The 20,109-nt window shown below is 36.5% G+C and overlaps 1 protein-coding gene across 4 annotated transcripts in view; it reads left to right on the plus strand.

The window, feature by feature from the left end:
- The window catches only part of INPP4B (inositol polyphosphate-4-phosphatase type II B), a 378,253-nt gene that overhangs the window by 182,843 nt on the left and 175,301 nt on the right, over positions 1-20,109 (plus strand). For all 4 annotated transcript variants that reach the window (XM_004588140.2, XM_058666822.1, XM_012927832.3 and 1 more), the window contains exons 10-11: positions 16,669-16,799; positions 17,176-17,280. In XM_004588140.2, coding sequence (XP_004588197.2) covers positions 16,669-16,799; positions 17,176-17,280 — 236 coding nt within the window. The remainder of the gene's footprint in view (positions 1-16,668; positions 16,800-17,175; positions 17,281-20,109) is intronic.

Below are 20,109 nucleotides of genomic sequence, written 5' to 3' on the forward strand. Positions count from 1 at the left end.
GTCTGGCCCAGCCCTGGATTTTACAGGAATTTGAGGATGAGATTCCTTTTTCTCTTCATTTCACTTTGCCTCTCAAACAATAATAATAATGACCCTTATTTTGATGCAAAAATGTGATATCCTTGCACTGGAATGGTCTTCAAAATGTTTATAATTAGTGCACATCATATAAAACCTATGTTTGATTTTCAGGTTTTTGTACCAAAATGTCTTTTAATTTCTTTTTTTCCACAGACTTTGAAATAACCACACATACATGCCTACATGCACATACATAATCAAAACTGTCTTAAAGATGGAGCAATATTATTGATTTTGTAGTATGTTTCTCAAATTGATAGGATTGACAGTACACTGGTTACTTTGAGGTATATTGTTAACTCACAAATTTGAAGTAGATATATGTTCAGTTGAATATTCACCTGTATCTATACTATTTTCTGTCTTGTATAATGCATATATGTGTGTGTGTATACACATACATATACATATACATATATATATATATATATATGTATATATATATATGTTTAAGAAAATTTTATACTTTGCAGCCAATTCTGAAATTGAGTATAATTGTGGCTGGCAAGTCATTGGCAATGCAGCCCCTACTTTCACATTGCATATACTGTGTTTGTGTTTGCCTGAAGCTGCTATCTTAAAGCATTTTCACTATAGTCTTTGAGCCTCACAGTTACTGTGACATGTGGACTCAGCATGAACCACTTTCATTGAATTTGAGGCTGTACATACACAGAATATCAGATGTGTGATAGGGCTTAAATCCTTTGGGATTCCTTCCAATTGACCTAGGTAACAACACTTTTTGACTTCAGCTGCACATACGTAACAGTTTTTGAATTGGCACTGTAGTGAATTCATGACACTACATGATTTGAATTTCATATTATGGCTTAGGTCTTACAAAGTCATACGCAACAATAAGCCTTAGATATCACTGACGTTATGTTTACTGCTGTGAAAAAAAAGGCTTATACTTAATAAGTTTTCTGATTCTTTGTTCCCAGAGCCAAAACTAAATTACTAAACATGTATAAAACAAGAAAGTTAATGTAAAATCATTATAAATCCACCACCAAGAAGGAATTATGCCTTTATTTTCTATATAAACTTTCCTCCCCTTGAGCCTCACTGCGGTAAGGTAAAGCAGAATTTGCTGCTCTGTGGCTATCATTTCCTGATGTTCATCTTAACTTTCCTTTAAAACCTAACCCATATATGAGTCCTTTTTGATTCTATGAACATGACATTAAGTACCAATTTAGGCAACTCATTTAATATATGCCGTCTTAATTTTGGTTGATATATTTGAATACTGAAAGGAGTATACTTACATATGAACAAAGAAGATTCAAAAGAGTAGTTTTCTTCACAGCAACATAAAAATACTTGCATTGAACGATAAGTGATTAGATTTGTTGATTAATAGTACTTTGATTTCTTCTAGTTTAAGGAGCTGCTTTCAACCTAAATACCAAACATTATGCAAAATTTAGCTCTCAGGGCATAGTTTAAAACATTTTGTAGGTCCCTGTCACTTAGTAAAATTAGTCATTTAGAACTTCATTTTTCCTTTTCCCCACTTCTCCAAAATATATAGGCAAATGAGGGAAGCTTAGCATATATATATATAGTTAGCATGAAAAACAGCTTGAACCCTTAAAATCATTGGATAACTAGCGGCTTCTGTCACAGGATTAGTGGTATCCTCTGTGTACTGTGCGCACCTGCCATTTTGGGTTATGTTCTGACTGCTACTATTTTAAAGTCCCTGTTTGTATTTGTCCTTTGGTCCTGATGATATGCTACTCCTAAAATACTTGTACTACTTCCTTGAGCACTCACTGCATACCCTTAATCTTTGATATATCTTAACATGCATAATTAGAGTGAGGAGGGGAATATGGTTCTACCATCTTTTCAATCCTAATTTCCATAGTCTGATTTATCTACCATCATCAATGAGCCATTATTGTCCAGACTCACATGAATTGGACTAATGATTTGGACCAAAGACAAACACATGTATGTTGCTCATTACAAAATATTTCAAATATTCTGTAGTCTACATTATACATGTATAGAGCTACAGTTCTAAAAATATGTCTACACCGAGAAATAGCTATAATCTAAAACTCTGCGTTGAACATGGTGTATTATTATATGTGTAAAATTGCCCATGATGATCCTTTAAAATCCCAGCTTTGAAATCATACTTGTTACATAACAGAGTGCTTTAGAGAGAGATAACTTTCTCGTGTACTTAATTATTTTTGTTTTTACAGGTTTTCTAATGAGTAAATTTATTCTGAATGGATAATTTTATAATTTGTATTTTATCTCAAAACATTTTTTGCTATAATAATTTTAGCATTGTTCACTCTGTTTTGAAATCATAGGTCTACAAAAACATTCTAAAATTTTGTGTATATTAAAATTCCTACAGCTAGATGTATTTAGATAAGTTCTATTTCAAGCACTCCTCCCCCCATCCGAAACCATATATAATCAGGTTTTATTACGTATTGAACCAGCCTGTATGTTTAGCATCTTTGAAATACATTTTTTTTTTCAAAATACATTTAATGCCAGACCAGGTTTCCTTGTCTGATCCTTACTTCTTGCCAATTTTCCAACTTCATCTTTCGCATTTTTTTTTTCGCTGTTGCTTGAACATAGAGTTTGGAAGATGTCTCTTGACATTTGCATACTTTACAATAATGAAGGCAGAGTAAAATCTTTCCTGAATGTAAGGCAACATTCATTATAAGGAAGAGCAATAGAGAGCCAACTACTCTACTAAGATTTAATGTCTGGCAAGTATACTTCAAACTGACGAGTCTCATAGATGTTTTTGTACTTTTCAAATTCTATTTTTCTTTGTGCTTTTCCTTTTCTCTTTTGTTTGTGCTCTCAGAATAATGAAATCTTAGGAATCAAAATAAATAAATAAATATCCACCACCATAAAAGATATCACATCAGGGCTGTATTGTCAACTGTCGACTCATCCCTGATTAATATTATTTTTCTGTTCCTTTTTTTATTTTTACAATGTTGATGCACAGTGAGAATATTTTGTGTTATTTGTCACATAAAATGCGTTTGTCCTACCAGCTTCTATTGTTGAAGACAGATGCTGTGTGCTGTTAGTTTCATTGTTATGGATTCTTGCTATCATTTAATGAGAAGCCCTGTAGAGTGCTTAGTATTACCAAGCTGGCAATAGAAATATACATCTTATTTTACTATTTGTGTGTTAAAATATCCTTCGCTAGAAAAATTAAGACAAAGCTCACTTAGAAGCACATCTTTTCTATTGTATCAAAATTCCTTACTTCACATCGATGGAGTAGAGGAGAATATGCTGTCATGATGAAAACACAGGCTTGGAATCCTAGGCCTGAGCTCCAGTCAAAAGCTGGCACTTGGTACAGACTTAAGATCTGCAGAAAGCTCCTTAAATTGTAAATTTCCTGTATCATTTAATTAATTAATATAATCTGGTCTGCTATGAGGCATAATCTTTAGTAATTTTTTAAGATTTATTTATTTTTACTGAAAGGGCAGGTATACAGAGAAAAACAGAGTCAGAAAGATCCTCCATTCACTGGTTCACCCCCCAAGTAGCCTCAGTGGCTGGAGCTGAGCCAGTCCGAAGCCAGGAGTCAGAAACTTCTTCTGGGTCTCCCTAGCAGGTGCAGGGTCCGAAGGGTTTGGGCCGTCCTTGACTGCTTTCCGAGGCCACAAGCAGGGAACTGGATGAGAAGTGGCATAGCCAGGACACAAACCCACAACCATATGGGATCCCAGTGCATAAAAGGCGAAGATTTAGCTGCTGAGCAATCGCTCCATGCCCAAATTTCCTTTTTTGTTGTTGTTGTTTTTTGTTTGTTTTGTTATATATATATATATTTTTAAGTTTATTTATACATATATATATATATTTACTTCTTTTGCAGGGTTACTGTGGTAATTACGTAAAGAGTCACAAGCGTCTACAGCTTTAGGCCAGGTGGTGATATTATCGTTGTGTTTTCAGTACAGCCACTCTATTTTCACAAATTGGCTCCATTAACCTCAGCTAACACCTTTATAACATGACATAATGTATTTTCCTACTCTGATGTTCAGTTTTCTAATTTGTAAGAAAGGAACTAAATCCTATGCACATGGGGATTTAAAAATAAATTAATTGTAAAACCAATGTGGGGCATAGATGCATATATCTTTAACGGGTAGAAACCTCTTAGCCTATACAGGAAGAATCATGGACACAGTAAATATTCAAACTGTCAGAGGTCTGACCACAGTTATTTCTGAGCTCAATGGAAAGTTAGAATTGTCCACTAAACAGTTGAGTCTATAATTTAGTATAATTTCTGTAATTTAGTATAATTTCCTTGGTTTACTGATCTAGTGCTCCTCATAAATGTATTCATTGGACCATAATTGATCCTTGGAAAGATCAGCCTACATACATGCCGACTGTCCACAAAACTGCTGGACTTGAGGGTGAGGCAGTCATTTTTTGAAATAACAGGCTCCAGATCACTTAAGATTTCTGGCCCACAAAAAAAGGAGGGGAAAAAAATCATCATTTTGTTTTTTATGTTATTCCTGGAACTTATTCAGATACCTATAATAATCAATGAATGATGTAATATTTTTCATGAGAACAATTGAAAATTTTAGCAGAAGGCAGCAGGATTACATTCAGGAAATGGAAGTAAAGGCGAACAATTAGGCAGTACTGAGCTTGGCAACAATTAGGCAGTACTGTGCTTGCCTGGGCTGTTGTAAATGGCGGCCTGGACCAGGATGATGGTGATAGACATGGAGACACAGATAAACTGGAGACTGCTTTCAGAAGGAAGTGGTGATGGATTACACTTAGGATAGGATGTCAGGACTGGTTCAAGCAGGGGTTTAGGAAACCATGGATGAGCACTAGGTGCAGAAATAAGAAGGGGACATCACTGAATCTTAGTTGAACACTCCAGTTCTCTGCTATCCAAATTCATAGTCACCTGTTGCATGCAGCTATTTAGCATGTTTAGGCTTGTTGAATTTATTAAAATTAAAAACTCAGCATCCCATTTGCCCTTCTTACATGTTTTAATATCTGATAGCTATATATGACTAGTAGCTATTGCATTAGAAAACCTAAAAATGGGAACCATGTTAAACAAAACCGATAAGAATAACTGTAAGTGACTGTTTGGAGGTAGAGCCTTTGAAAAGTTTATTACATTTTAAAAATAATCTAAAAATTTTGTGACTTAAAAATTTATTTATTTATTTTATTTTTTTAAAGATTTATTTATTTTTATTACAAAGTCAGATATACCGAGAGGAGGAGAGACAGAGAGGAAGATCTTCCGTCTGATGATTCACTCCCCAAGTGAGCCGCAACGGCTGGTGCTGCGCCAATCTGAAGCCGGGAACCTGGAACCTCTTCCGGGTCTCCTATGCGGGTGCGGGGTCCCAAAGCCTTGGGCCGTCCTCAACGGCTTTCCCAGGCGACAAGCAGGGAGCTGCCGGGATTAGAACCAGCGCCCATATGGGATCCCGGCGCATTCAAGGTGAAGACTTTAGCTGCTAGGTTGTGCCACCGGGCCCAGCGACCTAAAAATTTAAATTTTGCTACTAAAAAAAGTTAGAAATAAAAGGTGAGTGTCCAAATAAAAGTGGAGGAAATCAGAGGCGTCTGTTCACAGATCCAATGGGAAGGCCGATACGCAGAGAGAGGGAGAGACAGAGAGAAAGATTTTCTCTGTACTGATTCACTTCCCAAGTGGCCGCGGCAGCTGGAGCTGAGCCAATCCGAAGCCAGGAACCAGGAGCCAGGTGCAGGGTCCCAAGGCTTTGGACTATCCTCGACTGCTTTCTCAGGCCACAAGCAGGGAGCTGGATGGGAAGTGGTGTGGCTGGGACAACCATATGGGATCTCAGCATGTGCAAGGGGAGAACTTTAACTACTAGGCTATTGCATTGGGCCTACAGAGCCAAAATTTAAAGATACCTTATGAGGTGGGTCATCTGAAAACCAAGAAACAGACCTTGCACTTGCAGCTGCTAGAACTCTGTAAAAAAGAGTATCTATTGTTGAAGTCAACCAATTTGTGTTATTTTGTTATAGCGGTACCATAGTATGAATACAGATTTCCAGAGAAGCTATTCTGACTTAACATTACTTCTGCTACTCACTATGTAGGAGTGTCAATGGGTGCATTATTTAACTTTATGGGCCTCATTTCTTTTTGTAAAATGAAGATGTAAATATTTGTATCTTGTTCATCTGTTTCTTGTGAGTTTAGAAAGTGAATGTATTTGTAAAGTGCTTAGAATTAAGAGCATAAAAACATCTGTCAAAGGAATAGAAAATAAAATTTTGTTGCATTAATTGATGTTCCAGCTATGTGGAACATATATCAAGTCAAATATCTGTGCCAACTCAACTGAGATTGATGAAAGTTTTACTCAAATCAGTTTTGTGGTAGGAAGAGTCAAATTTTGTGCCCTTATTCAGGGATATTTCTTGGAGTCAGGGAAAGTATCCTCACCTGGAATCAAAATTTAAAAAATGATCATTCTTATATTTGCAACTCCTAGATTCAAGTTCTAATTTCGTTCCTTGTTGAAAGAGTGACATGGAATAACTTACTTGTCAGTCATATTTTCATTTACCTAGAGAAATGTTGTCCAGTTAGTTAAACTTTTAATGGTAATGGAACTCTATGCTACACTGCTGCATTTTATATCCATACAATAGTAAACATTTGAAAATACTTCATTTAACTGAATATTTTTATTTAGTATGGCTCTAGAACAACCATCTCTAAGAACTGTTCTGAAAATTAAGTGAATACATTCTGTGTATCTTGATTACTGTATATTGATCTATATTGATTATTAATAACCTTGATTATTAAAAGGAAGAGACAGGGGCTGACACCTGGGTAGCATATGGTATCTGTCATTGGCCACAAATAATTAGAACATCCGGTGCAGTTACCAGAATGCCATCTGCCTGTGAAATTTATATATCGATTAAATTAATTGGAAAATACCATAACTTCACATTCTTGGGTGTTTGAAGAGAGAATAAAGAAAAATATGTGCAAATCCTGAAAATGTGGCCAGGAGTGATAAAAGAATGACAGGAATGTAAACAGGCTTGATTTACCAGCCTTTCAGGTGCGATTTGTGATTTTGCTTGGCCACTCAGAATGAGAAGACACGTGATTAATGTGTGTGGATTTAATAGATAGTTTCACACAGTTTCATATACTATTGATTTTAACATAAGTGTAGCATTGCAATTTTTTTAAATAAATGTTTTCCATGTTTCATAACCTCAAAACAAACTGTCAAGGATAAATAAGACAGTATTTAAAAACAAATAAACAGAAATTCATCTTTATCACAAGACATAGTTACTTTTTCCATTTTTCTGCATTTACCTAAAATTAAATTATGGAATCTGGCTGCTTATCAGATACATACCAACTCTGTGAAATAAATAAGTCCTGTAACAACTGTGTTCCAACTCTTAACCTTTGCATACAAATTGAAACTTTATTGAGTTTATAATACAGTAACCACTTATTTTAATGTCAAGTTAAAATCAGAGTGAATGACTACTCCAAATATCCAGTCCTTTTTCAGTGAAATAGTGGCTCATGAATTGCAACAGTAACCACAGTTTCATTCATAAAAATGCACTTTTTATACTAAGCCTATATAATTTATGGATGCAACTTTTATCCTTGTGTAAGTTAAATTAGACATTCTGATATGTGAGTCGAATATACTGTGAAACTTGACATCCAGTTGAACTTTGTTCAATTTTATGGTGTCAGCCAATCACTCTGTGAAATTGAAGCCACCCCCAGTCATTTTTTTGTGTTCTATTCTTCACTCACTATTTAGTATTTAATTTTTTCCTAGTGGATAAATCTTTTATGACTTCTTTTAGACTTGATTTAAAGCTTAATCTTGCTTAATGAATGAAAGTAGACCAGCTATTAAATTTTCCACCCATGCACACCCACATGTAGTTTTACTATGTGATGACTACCAACAGGCTTTATTTAAATTGATGAGCTATTTTTGTTTTACAAAATGCTATTATGAAGCTCATTATGGGAACATATTTCTGTTTACTTAAATAATAACAAGCTCAAATAGCATTTTAATGTTTTTGTTCTGGGCCATATCCATTTTTTTCCCTTTTATCAAATTGGTCTTGCTACATTTCTATGAATGAATTGACCATTAGTCACAAGTGTTCTTTATTGCAATCACTGCATTTTACAACTTTGGGAAGTTTTACATATGTATATTCAGATTTTTAAAGTTTATAATTCTAGGTTCACATTCCTAGTTAAGTGTTCACATGTGGAGCACAGGCCAAGCACGAGAGACTTCTGTGCAGATCTCTTAGACAAGTTGAACATCTCAGTAGTCAGGGTTGTTTTTGAAGAAGTCAAGAGAACAGTTATGGAATCAGGTAGAAGGACTAAATGACCATTAGTGAGCCATAAGTACATTCTTTTAAAAAATTCATTCTTGTTATTGGAAAGACAGATTTGAAAGATACAGAAGGAAAGGGCTTTGTCTTCTGATTTACTGCCTAAGTGACTGTAACAGCTGGAGCTGAGCCGATCCAAAGCCAGGAGCCACGAGCTTCCTCTGGGTCTCCCATGTGAATGCAGGGCCCAGAGCTTTGAGTCATTCTCCACTGTTTTCCCACGTCACAAGCAGAATGGGAAGTGGAGCTGCTGAAAGACACTAATGCCTGTTTGGGAACCTGGTGCATGCAAGGCAAGGATTTAGTGAGTGAGCCACAATTGGCTCCCCAAAGTACATTCTACATGTTTCCCTCCTATCGTCCTCCATCATCAGCTTGGCCCCTTCTCACCCACAGTGTTTTTTTACACTCTGAGAGAGAAATCTGATATGCAGATGTGGCTCGTAAACCTATAGAACCCTCCCCAAGTTAACCAGGAACCTCTTCGGGTCTCTCATGTGCGTGCAGGGTCCGAAAGCTCTGGGCTATCCTCGACTGCTTTCCCAGACCACAAGCAGGTAGCTGGATGGGATGCGGGGCTGCTGGGTTTAGAACCAGTGCCCATATGGGATCCTGGCACGTTTAAGGCAAGGACGTTAGCCACTACTCCATCATGCTGGGCCCTTGAAGATAATTTTTCCAATTTCTCTGTAGTCCCAAGGAAGACTTGTGCAGTCTACAGTTACGAATCTAGAAGAGACAGGTCAGGAGAATGAATCTACAGTGGCTCAATCCCTTTTGTAATTGGTCTGAACTCAACACTCTTCTTTGCCATTAGTCTGTATCGGACTGTATTCCAAATTACTGAATGTTGCCAAAATGAATTGAAACGAAACCTTTCATCCAGTAAGTCAGTATTCTCATATGGAACACTGACCATAAACAGGAATCTGTAGTAAGACCAACCAATGACTGTTATGTATCTCTGCCACTCAAAGGCTGTGAACACCTTTACTCTGTATTGGAATTCCTTGCTTGAATACATATTATCAGCAGACTTTAAAGTTAGGTTCTTAAAATGTAGAATCTTAAATACCTCCTAGCTGTGCATGTATTTGTTTCAGTGGCTTTTTTTTTCAGTATAACCTCATTTTTCCAGACAATGTTTTACACAGAATTTAGAAAGTCACAATGAAGCTAGTGGGCAGGTAGAGGAAGGGAAAGGGATGCTTGTCCATTTAGTTGATGTCATTTCTAACATATCCTTTCCAGTTTCTGTAGCCAACACAGCTTCAGAAGCCAAACATAAATCTTAAAACCCATTTATCTGGAGACCAGTGTTGTAGCACATTGAATCTAGCAGCTATCTGCAACCATCAGCAGTCCCAGCTTCTTCACCTTCAATCCAGCTCTCTGCTCATGCGCCTAAGTAAGCAATGAAAATGGCCCATGTGCTTGGCCCCTATAGCCAGGTGGGAATCTTACAAGAACCTGCTAAGTCCTGCCTTTAGCCTAGCCAACCCATGTGGTCTTGAGGGGCAAAAACCAGTAGCTGGAAGATCTGTGTCACTCCCTCTCTGTGTAATTATGCCTTTCAAATACATAAGTAAATGTTGCAGGTGTTGCATGTGCTATATATGAAAAATTAAACGCAGCTTTATTTTTCTTCCAGTACTTCCATGACTCATTCGATGTTCAATTATTTGTCTCCTCTCTTCAAAAACAGTTGTCTTGTTTCTTCATCTCATTCACTGGATTGATTTTCAAATATGCCAAACGAATAGGAGACTGTTCCACATTATGATTGATTCAGAAAATCATAAAAAACCTTGAGGAACTTAGAATTTTACTGAAACAAAAACCATGTGAGGCCTGCTTTGTTGGTTAAGGCTGAGCTTGGGCAGTTGGCATCCATAGGAGCACCAGTTTGAGTTTAGGCTGCTCTGTTCATGATCCAGCTCCCTGCTAAATCTCCTGGAATAACAGAAGCACGTGCCACCTACGCTGTGTTCTGGATCGAGGACAGATTCCTGGCTTGGCCTAGCCCAGCCCTGGTCTTTGTGGCCATTTGGGGAGTGAACTCAAGATGAAAGATGTCTTTTCTTTTCTGGTTCTCTGCCTACTCCTTTCCCAACCCCGGCTTACTCTGTTTTTGAAATTTGTATTTTAGAAAGACAAGTATCCTGTGTTACAGGCAGGCCAAATAGCAGTAATTCCAAAAAGAAAATATGTCAATCTAGAGTTTCATGTAAATGTTTATTATCAAAAATATTATACTTTGAAGTATTTAGCCTAACCTAAGATGCTGGGAAAGAATCCTATGACCCCCATGAGAGTACCTGGATTCAGTAACAGCCTTCAGAGCCTGAATGCAGCTTCCTATTAATGTTGACCCTGGGAAACACATTATCACAGAGTATTTTGTTTCATGCCACCTACATTGAAGACCCTGCCCGAGTTCTTGGCATTGGTCCCGTCTTAGTCTCAGTCACTGGGCATCTGGGATGAGTCTGCCCGTTTCCTCCCCACTCTCTCCTTTTTGCCCTCCTCTCTCCCTCCCTGTTTCACCTTTTCTTTATGTCACTCCGTTATTGCATTTCAAAAGAACAATTTTAAATAAAAAAAGAGTGTCATAATTTACAGTTCAAAGCTGTATATTTCTCAAACAGGCCACAGCAGTAGTCTCAGAGAATTCCTTTGCATAATTCCTGTTGTATTTTTGTAGATAGCAAAGGGAAACAAAACAGATGGCAGTGACAAAAAGTGCTGTATGTTAGGAGATGTACTGATGTTTTAATATACAGTATATTCTTTCAAACTCCTCTTTGTCTGTTGTACTCTTTGAAAATTAGGATAATTTAGAAACAGGGTAGGGTATTTGTTTTAAATGAAGAAATCTAAGGGAGTCAACAGTGAGTTAATGAGATTATATGTGTTTATCAGGGCAGTATTTTTTTAAGAATGATTCCTTTCTTGTTAGTCTTACATAGCAGCAACTGAAATATAGAGCTTTTGAAAGGAGAAACTCTTTTGTGAGTGAAGAGAGATTTTTTTCAAGCACAGTTAGCAGTATTTTTAACTAACATATTCTCTATGAATTAAAAATGTAATGACGTATTACAAACCCAGTATTCATTTATTTGGAAAGCTTACCGAAAACACGTTCAGGCCTCTGTCTGTGGCACGGGTATCCCATATGGGAGCCAGCTCCTGTCCCAGCTACTCCGTTTCTAATCTGACTCCCTGATATAATCTGGGAAAGCAGCAGTGGATTGCTGAAATTCTAGGGCCACTGTACCCATACAGGAGATCTGGAAGAAGTTCCTGGCTCCAAACTTCATGTTGCCTCAACTCCAGCCCTTGCAGCCTTTTGAGGAGTGAGCCAGCAGATGGAAGATCTCTGTTTCCTTTCTATATAACTCTGTTTTTCCAAAAATAGATGAATACATACACACATACATAAGTTGTTTAAAGAATGTCCCTATGCAGTGATAGCATTCTGCTAGGTGCCTGCTTTAAATAATGAGGCAACACATGGAGACTGGACCACAGATCCTTGGTATCATTTGAATCTCAGTGCAGTGAATTCCAGTGTTAATGCCCTGGAACATGTATTTAAAAATATTAGTTGCAATACAAAAATAGGTATTCCAATCAAACTAAAATACTCAGAAGTGGTTTTTTTTTACCCAGAAATATAACTTTGTTCATTTAAACACAAAAATTACATACATAGTTCTGAAAATCAAGATCCCACTGTTTTACATCCCACTCCCTAATATCAATCAAATATATACTTTTTTTGTTTGTGTTTTTCTTATTTTGTGTTTCTTTCTACAGTGAAGAAATAACAGAAAAGTAGAAATGGCTATTTTTAGAAGATTTTTGGTATTCTGATCCTGAAACTCAATGATTTTAGTTAGATTTCTCCATATGTTTAACAAGAGATTTCATATTTTTTTCTAATCTTCTTTATGACTAACATCTGTAAGATTGTTTTTTATGATGAAAGCACGTAGTCTTGAATAATATATTTTAAGAAGAAAAAAAATAAATGCAAATACCATGCAGGTGTAGTAGGTGCAATCTGGCATTCTCATAGGGAATGCAACACTGAGGGTGACGACACAAAGGGACCTTGTGACTGGAGTCACCCATTGCAAACTGAATATTGATTCAATTCCACTGTAGGTTATCGGGTGATGTGTTTTTATATGAGAGTGATACAGCTGAAACTGAATTCATATTGATGTAGGAGGCAGTCCTGTTTTACCTATCTTGACATACGACTGATAATTCTATGTCAGCTCACATTTATAACTGTATGCAAGTTCTCCTGTACCTAACTCACATTGGAGGAAATAACTTAAACTGGTAGGAAGATATGTTAGCCTGATGGTTTGTGTAGACTTAGTATCAACAGTGAAGGAAATTTATCATTCAGGTGGCAAATCTGCTGTTTGTAGATTGTCCTTTACATTTATGGAAAAAAAGATGCTGTGAGGTCCAGATATACTCAGAAACAGGGCATTGGTAGAGTTGATGGCCTTATGCAACTGAAACAAAATAGAAGAGAAATGGTATACAAGGGACATGAACACTAGCTAAATGAAAGATCCTGCAGTAGTGAGGATAAAACATCTTTATAGTTCAATGGTTTTGTAGTGTAAACACCATAAAGGAAACTCTCTTCTACCAGGTGTTTATGTTTCCTGTGCAATGGATGTTAGCCAACCTCCTTTGCAACCTACCCATGAGTTTGTACAGTGGACTCCCAAGAGAATAATCCTGATGACAGAAACAGAGATGTGGAACGGATGCAAGCATGTGGCCCCCATTTCCAAGGCAACATAACTACTATCACTATAAACTGTTAGTTGCAAAAACAGATTGATAATAACCACTAGTTTGGTCCCATTGCTCCATGGTTCCATAGAGACAAAACAGATGTTTGGTGAAAGCTTAATTGACAAGCCAAATGAAGTTGGAGCATGTCCACATTGGAAGGAAACGCAATTTTTCTTAAGTGGGTGAATTATAGTCTGAAAATGTGTTTTCCTTTCCCCTCCCAGTGCCATTGTTGGAACTTACATCCGATGGCTTCCAGATGCATCAATCAATAGAATGTTGCTTACTTAATGCTGCTGTCACCTAGAGACATGTGTTGTTACATTAAAGAAAGTGTAATAATGTTCAGTATGTTCAGAATCATTACATCCTCACGCAAAAGCTGCAGATCTGATAGAAAAGTGGAATAATATTAATCATAAAAAGCTCAGCTACAGCACCAACATGGAAGAAAATACTGAAGAATTGGGACCCTGCCCTTCAGGGTGAACCTGCTGAATCTATAGGTGATACAGGCTGTTGCATTCTCCGTGGCTAGATTTTTACATTTGCTTCTCATTGAGTAGATGTATTCCACATGGCACAGTCTATTAGCAAAAATGGTAACAGATAATTCTGAGTCATCTTTAACAGATAGAGCTAGTGCTACTGAATCTGAGCAATAAGATCATGTCTGGAGACTCAGGTATCTTATGCACAGATATAGATGGGCAGTTATAGTAAGCAAGAATCTGTAAGAGCAAAGAAAGAACTTATTCTCTCAGGCAGCAACTGACAGTTGAAATGCTGGCAGATTGTATGGAAAATCAGAAAGTGATACTGGAGATTATTGCTGAATTTCTCTTAAGAATCAACTGGAACATTGAACACTGTAGTTGAGTTTGTTACCTCTTTTTCAGACTTTAGAAGTTTATAACTGGTAATTGGTTTGAAGGATTTTACTGGGCTGCACTTGGGAAAATATAATCATTTTATTTTTGTAAGTTATTGAGCTGCACGTAACAGACACATGCACATCTCAATTATGCAAGTGATTGCATATTTTGGCTCAGTTGGCTCAACCAAAAAATATCTACCAGTACTTGGCCATTTGGTTAGTAGGAAGCTCTGTCTGTTGCCACTGTCAGCACAGATTTACCATTAACTGTAACACTGTCCATTATGGTGAAAACCTGACTTTTGTCTTCAGTAGCACCTACCAAGGAATGTGCCTCACTAGGTCTGAGCCTCATCTCTTTTCAGAGAAGAGCCAACAATGTTGTCAGCTCCTGTGCTATTTCCCTTCTGGCAATGGCAGGAACAGACTTTATAGTTAAGTGCAGGGAGTTACTTTCGCACAGGATGAATTGCTACCAATGAAATATAGAATATAGTAAGGAACTGATATGCGAATCTCTCCATCTGACAAACTATTCCAAGCTACAGGGTTTTCAAATAATTTTCCTGGCATTTTCAACATAACCAAGAAACCAGCCCTTTTCTTCTGAAGTTCTGTCTGAATCAGTAATGTACCACCTGTGTTTGCTCTCTCATTTTCCCTCCATCGGTTTTTCTTTTATCTCCTTCTGGTTATTGACCGGGAATTGCCTGATCCTGGGTCTTTCTTTCTAGAGAAACTGTATTGAGATATAAACAAGATTTTCAAATGTGGAAGTTTTTGTTCAAAGGGATGAATTAAATTGCAATAAAGCAAACATAACCCTAGCATTCCCGATTAAAAAAATAATAACTGATTTTTATACCCAACTATCCACTATCCTTATTTAATATAATGATTGCAGCATCTTGAACCATCTTCTACTGCTTTCCCAAGCCATAAGCAGAGCTGGGTCAGAAGTGGAGCAGCTAGGATACATACTAGCACCCATACGAGATGCTAGCACTTCAGGCTGAGAACTAACTTGCTATGCCACCACTCTGGCACTATTACCTTAATCTGTATTCCACAGTATCAGAACTTTTTACCAATTCAAAGAAACATTGTGTTGGTTGTTAGTCTCTCTGAATTTTTACTTTTTCAATGAAATTTTTTGAACAAACAGGGTTAACTGTATAACTCTCTGCATAAAAGGTAATGTCTTGAATATTACCATGCATTTTAACTCCTCATATATTATCCCAGGTCTTTTCCTGAAGAATGCTAAACTGTTCTGACCATTATTTTTCCAGACATCTCTTAAGGGAGATATACAGACAGACAGTCCCATCTCTATATCCTACAGTGAAGTCAGGGGTCACTCCACCACCCTTTCTTGTTTATCTCACCATCCCCCTTTCAATTATTCTTTCTGATGAGGATTTAGAGAAGTAAACACATGTGGAGTTATAAACCCATGGTGACTCTGTTGGCTTAAAACAGGTATCTTTAAATAATATCTTCATTATAACTGAATTTTGGAAACCTTACATATTGGTTTTTTGCTTGTACCATCTAGTTCAGATGTAATCTGATTTCCCAACTCTTCTGGAGTTAGAGAACTAAAGCTCTTGGAATGATTTGTTGGTTTTTGTCTTTGCTGTTCAACTTGACTTTGAGTATCCTGTAATTTGAGTGCAACTAGAGAATCAACTAGAGAACTGAACTTCCCGTTTCTTCAGTGTGCCATCTGCTTTCCTCTTGTCTTTCCTCGTCATCCACTGATTAATCACATCCTTTCCTCTGAAGGTTGTGCGAAGAAAGCTAATCTTTTGAAAAGTTTAGAATGTAACTAATGCTCACAAGAATTGGAAAGAGCTCAGAGGAAAGATACAGTAGTGATATGTTCTATTCCTTGAAATCAAACGAACATGACCACAAACACTGGGAGAGATGATAACTTGCAATGAAAGAATCATGACTGGATTTGAACTGTAATACTGCAACAAGGTGGAGGAATCCACCATGGGGGGAGGGTGTGGGGAGGGGCCAGGGGAATCCCAGAGCCTATGAAACTGTGTCATAAAATTAAATGAAATTAAATTGCTGTTTTCTCAAAAAAGTAAATTTGAAACCAATAATTTATAAATTTTATATTAAAAGTTATGTGTTGTTTTTCAAGTGTTATATGTCCCATCTTACTGAAAATTTTGTCAAGGAAATTTATTATTATTATTCTGCTCTTTGTTAATGTTTGAATGTATGTGTGATTTATGCTTGTATGTTTTCATTGTGTTATATGCTGTTGTTCATCTTAAGCTAATAAGCTTACAAAACTTTCCAGAGATGGATCTTGAAAACCATGATTAAGGATTATGTATCCAAGTATTTAAGATAAAAATTAACTTTGCCTTTTCATTTCTTAACAGAAACCAGGAGCTAAAAGAACTTGGTGAACTTTCCCCACACTGGGACAATCTACGGAAAAATGTCCTGACTCACTGTGATCAAATGGTGAACATGTATCAAGACATTTTGACAGAACTTAACCGGGAAACAGGTGCGAAAGCAGATTTTTGTCTCACTCAAACTAGATTGCATTTTCTGTGTGTTTTGTGAAAACAGTAATAAACATTATGGGTATGAACATGAGAGAACCAAGGATGGGGGAATAAAAATTGAGTTTTGACTGTATCATGTTGGCATCTAAAAAAGGGAGTTGAACATTCTTCTGCTCTAGCTAATGGGATAAGAATAACTCAGGCAGCTAAAACTAATTTGAGAAGAGAAGCACCTTGTGGGATATGTTTTTCTTTAAATTTGTTCTGTCATTTTTCTGTCAGACTTTTCAATATGCACAGATACATTCAAACATACCCACAAAAATGATCATTTATTTGTTTATTTGGTGGTAATATTTAATTTTTTCCACCTAGGGTCTTCTTTCAAATCAAGCAGCAGTAAAGGAGAGAAAACATTAGAATTTGTTCCTGTAAATCTGCATTTGCAAAGAATGCATGTACACAGCCCTCACCTGAAAGGTATCATATATTACTCTTTTTAGATTGGTAAATTTGTGTGTATTTTTAAAAAATATGTTGACAGCTGCAGACTGTAAAAGCTCATCAGTGATGTAAAAATGAAGCAATTAAGGCTGGTAGTGACACTACATACACTATCAAAAAGAGTATTCTTTTTTGTTGCTGTATTTCTGGATTTTCACATGTGTGAACGAGGCACCGGAATTTAGTTGTCGATCCAGGTGAGCACCAGATCCTTAATTAGTGATGACAAGTAGTTAACATTTGTACCCTTTTTGAGTTAGGAGAAAGTACAGAAAATAATTTGTTCTTTTTTTTTTTCCTATTCTGAGAAACCCCAAATCCTATATGTTAACATTTGCTAAATCTCTGCCTTAGCAGGGACACAGAAACCATCTCTTTCTTATGGAAACAGAAAAGGATAAAATGTTTATTGTGTAAATGGAGGCAAAATATTTTCCTGTATTTTATTATCAGGAACATCTGTCAAGGAGAAACATTGTAGGTTTTCACAGCATGCTCGAGGAAGGTGCAGAGTCGTGGATGTGGGGTCTGATGTTTGTTGCCTTTCTATTTTTTTGTCATTTCCAGATAAAATGTGTTTTAAACTACTCTTCTCATTTTCTATCTTCTTTCTATTAATGCCATATAATACTTCTGTGTATATCTGGGATGACCATGCCCTCATATTCCAGTAAAATTACTAGGCTTTTTTTTTTTTTTTTACTTCTTATACGGTGATTGTTAATACCATCTGTATTTACCAGTGTCCCTCAAAGTCTTCCTATTTCAAAGGCAAGTGTTACTGATGTACTACTGCTTCTCATCTGCTAGGAAACTGAAAGTTGCTAATATCATCAAATCCTCATGACGGTGTTAATACTTATTAATACACGTGCTTGTGGACATACAGATCTATCCTGATAGCCTGTGTTTAAGTCACTGTAAAAAATATTATGGCTTTAAGTTTAGAAAAAAATAAAATGAAAGGATCTTATGCATAATTACTGGAAGTGTATTTTAAATTGATGTACAGACAGAAAGTACAGTGATTCGTCAAAAAATTAAAATTAGAGTTACCATATGACCTACCAGTCTTTCTTTTGCATTTACGTACAAAGGAATTGAAATGAAGATTTTATTGAGAAAACTTCACTGTCATAATTTGCAACTTTTTTTTTACAAAGGCCAAAGTATGGAATCAACCTAAATATCCATAATGGACAGATAAATAAATTGTGCTGTACATAAATGATGGAATGAACCTGAATGTAGTACTGACAAAAAGAAACAAGACGTACAAGGACAAATAATACATGATCCTATCAACATGCTGAATTCAGAATTGCCAAATGCTTAGAAACAGAGTTAAACAGTAGTCACCACCAGCTTTTGGGAAGAGAAAACAGCAAAGTGTTAGTTGGATGTTCAGTTATGTAAGAGGAGTTAGTCCTAGATATCTATTATATTAATATAGTGTCTACAATTAAAAATAACAACATTTCAGGCTTTACATTTTATGCAAAGCATGTATGTTGTGGCACTACAGATACAGATTAAGCTGTTTCTTAGCATGCTCACATCTCATGTCAGGGGGCAGGTTCAAGTCCTAGCTCCTCTGCCTCCAGCAGCTTCCTACTAATGCATCCTTGAGGCGTTTGAAATATGACCCATGTTTTTAGGACACTAACAACCATATAGGAAGTGATAGAAATGGCCTTTGGCACCTTGCTTTGACCTGAGCCAACCCTGACTCGTAAGGACATCTGGACATTGGTCTGGCTAATGTATGAGTTGGTCTTTCTCACTTTCTCTCAGTTTCAGTTACTCACTCACTGTGACTGTGTGTGTGTGTGTGCCTTCATCCTTTCAGCTTCCTTATGCCTATAAATAGCTAATTCTTCAAAATTAAGATTTTGAGAGGGTAGATTTATATGTTAAATGTGCTTATCACACACAGTTTAACACACAATAAAAAACAGGGCAAGAGGAAACTTGTAAAGTTTATAACATACATGTGGTGATGGTTTTTGAGGGACAGATCTCTAAACTCATCTAGCTGTATATATTAAAAATGTTCATCATTTGCTGTGTCAATGGGAGAATTAAGAATACCATGATCTCAACATCTTTAAATAACTAATGTTTGAAGTGGAAATACTATTACACAGATTTGATCATTATACATAGCATACATGTATCAAATGTATACTATAGAGCTATAAATATTAATTGCCAATAAAATGCTTTATAACATGATTTTTAAGAAGAATAAAAACAGAATATTCTGTTTTAAAATTGAAATTATAAGAAATTTGAAACAAAACAAACCCTGTTAGAACTGATAAGTGGCAATATACTACAGTGAAAAAATTAGAAAGATAAATAGTAGCAAAATTTAAGAATTTTAAGATAATGAAAATTGATTTATGTCTCATTGGATTGGTCAAGTAAGAAAAGGGAAGGACAAATTTCCAATAAAAGATAGTGTGTCACTGAGAGAATATCAAAAGAAAGTTCTGTGTTATATCAATAAATCCTGCAATTTAGATGAACTGCACAATATACCTTTGTACAGTGTTAACTTACAAAACCTGATTTCCGAAGAAATAGTTAATGAATACTTGTAGGACAGGCATTTGGCACAACTCTTAAGCTGCTTACTTCCATTCCAAGTTCCAAGTTCTACACTCAACTCTAGCTTCCTGCTGAAGTACACCTGGGAGGCAGCAGGTGAAGGCATAACTGACTCCCTGCGCCCACGTGGAAGGCTCAGCTTGGCTGGCCCCTGACTTTTACCTGGTTCAGCCAGAACTGTATGGGAAACTG

Source organism: Ochotona princeps, chromosome 7 (assembly GCF_030435755.1).
Source record: "Ochotona princeps isolate mOchPri1 chromosome 7, mOchPri1.hap1, whole genome shotgun sequence".
Classification (NCBI taxonomy): domain Eukaryota; kingdom Metazoa; phylum Chordata; class Mammalia; order Lagomorpha; family Ochotonidae; genus Ochotona; species Ochotona princeps.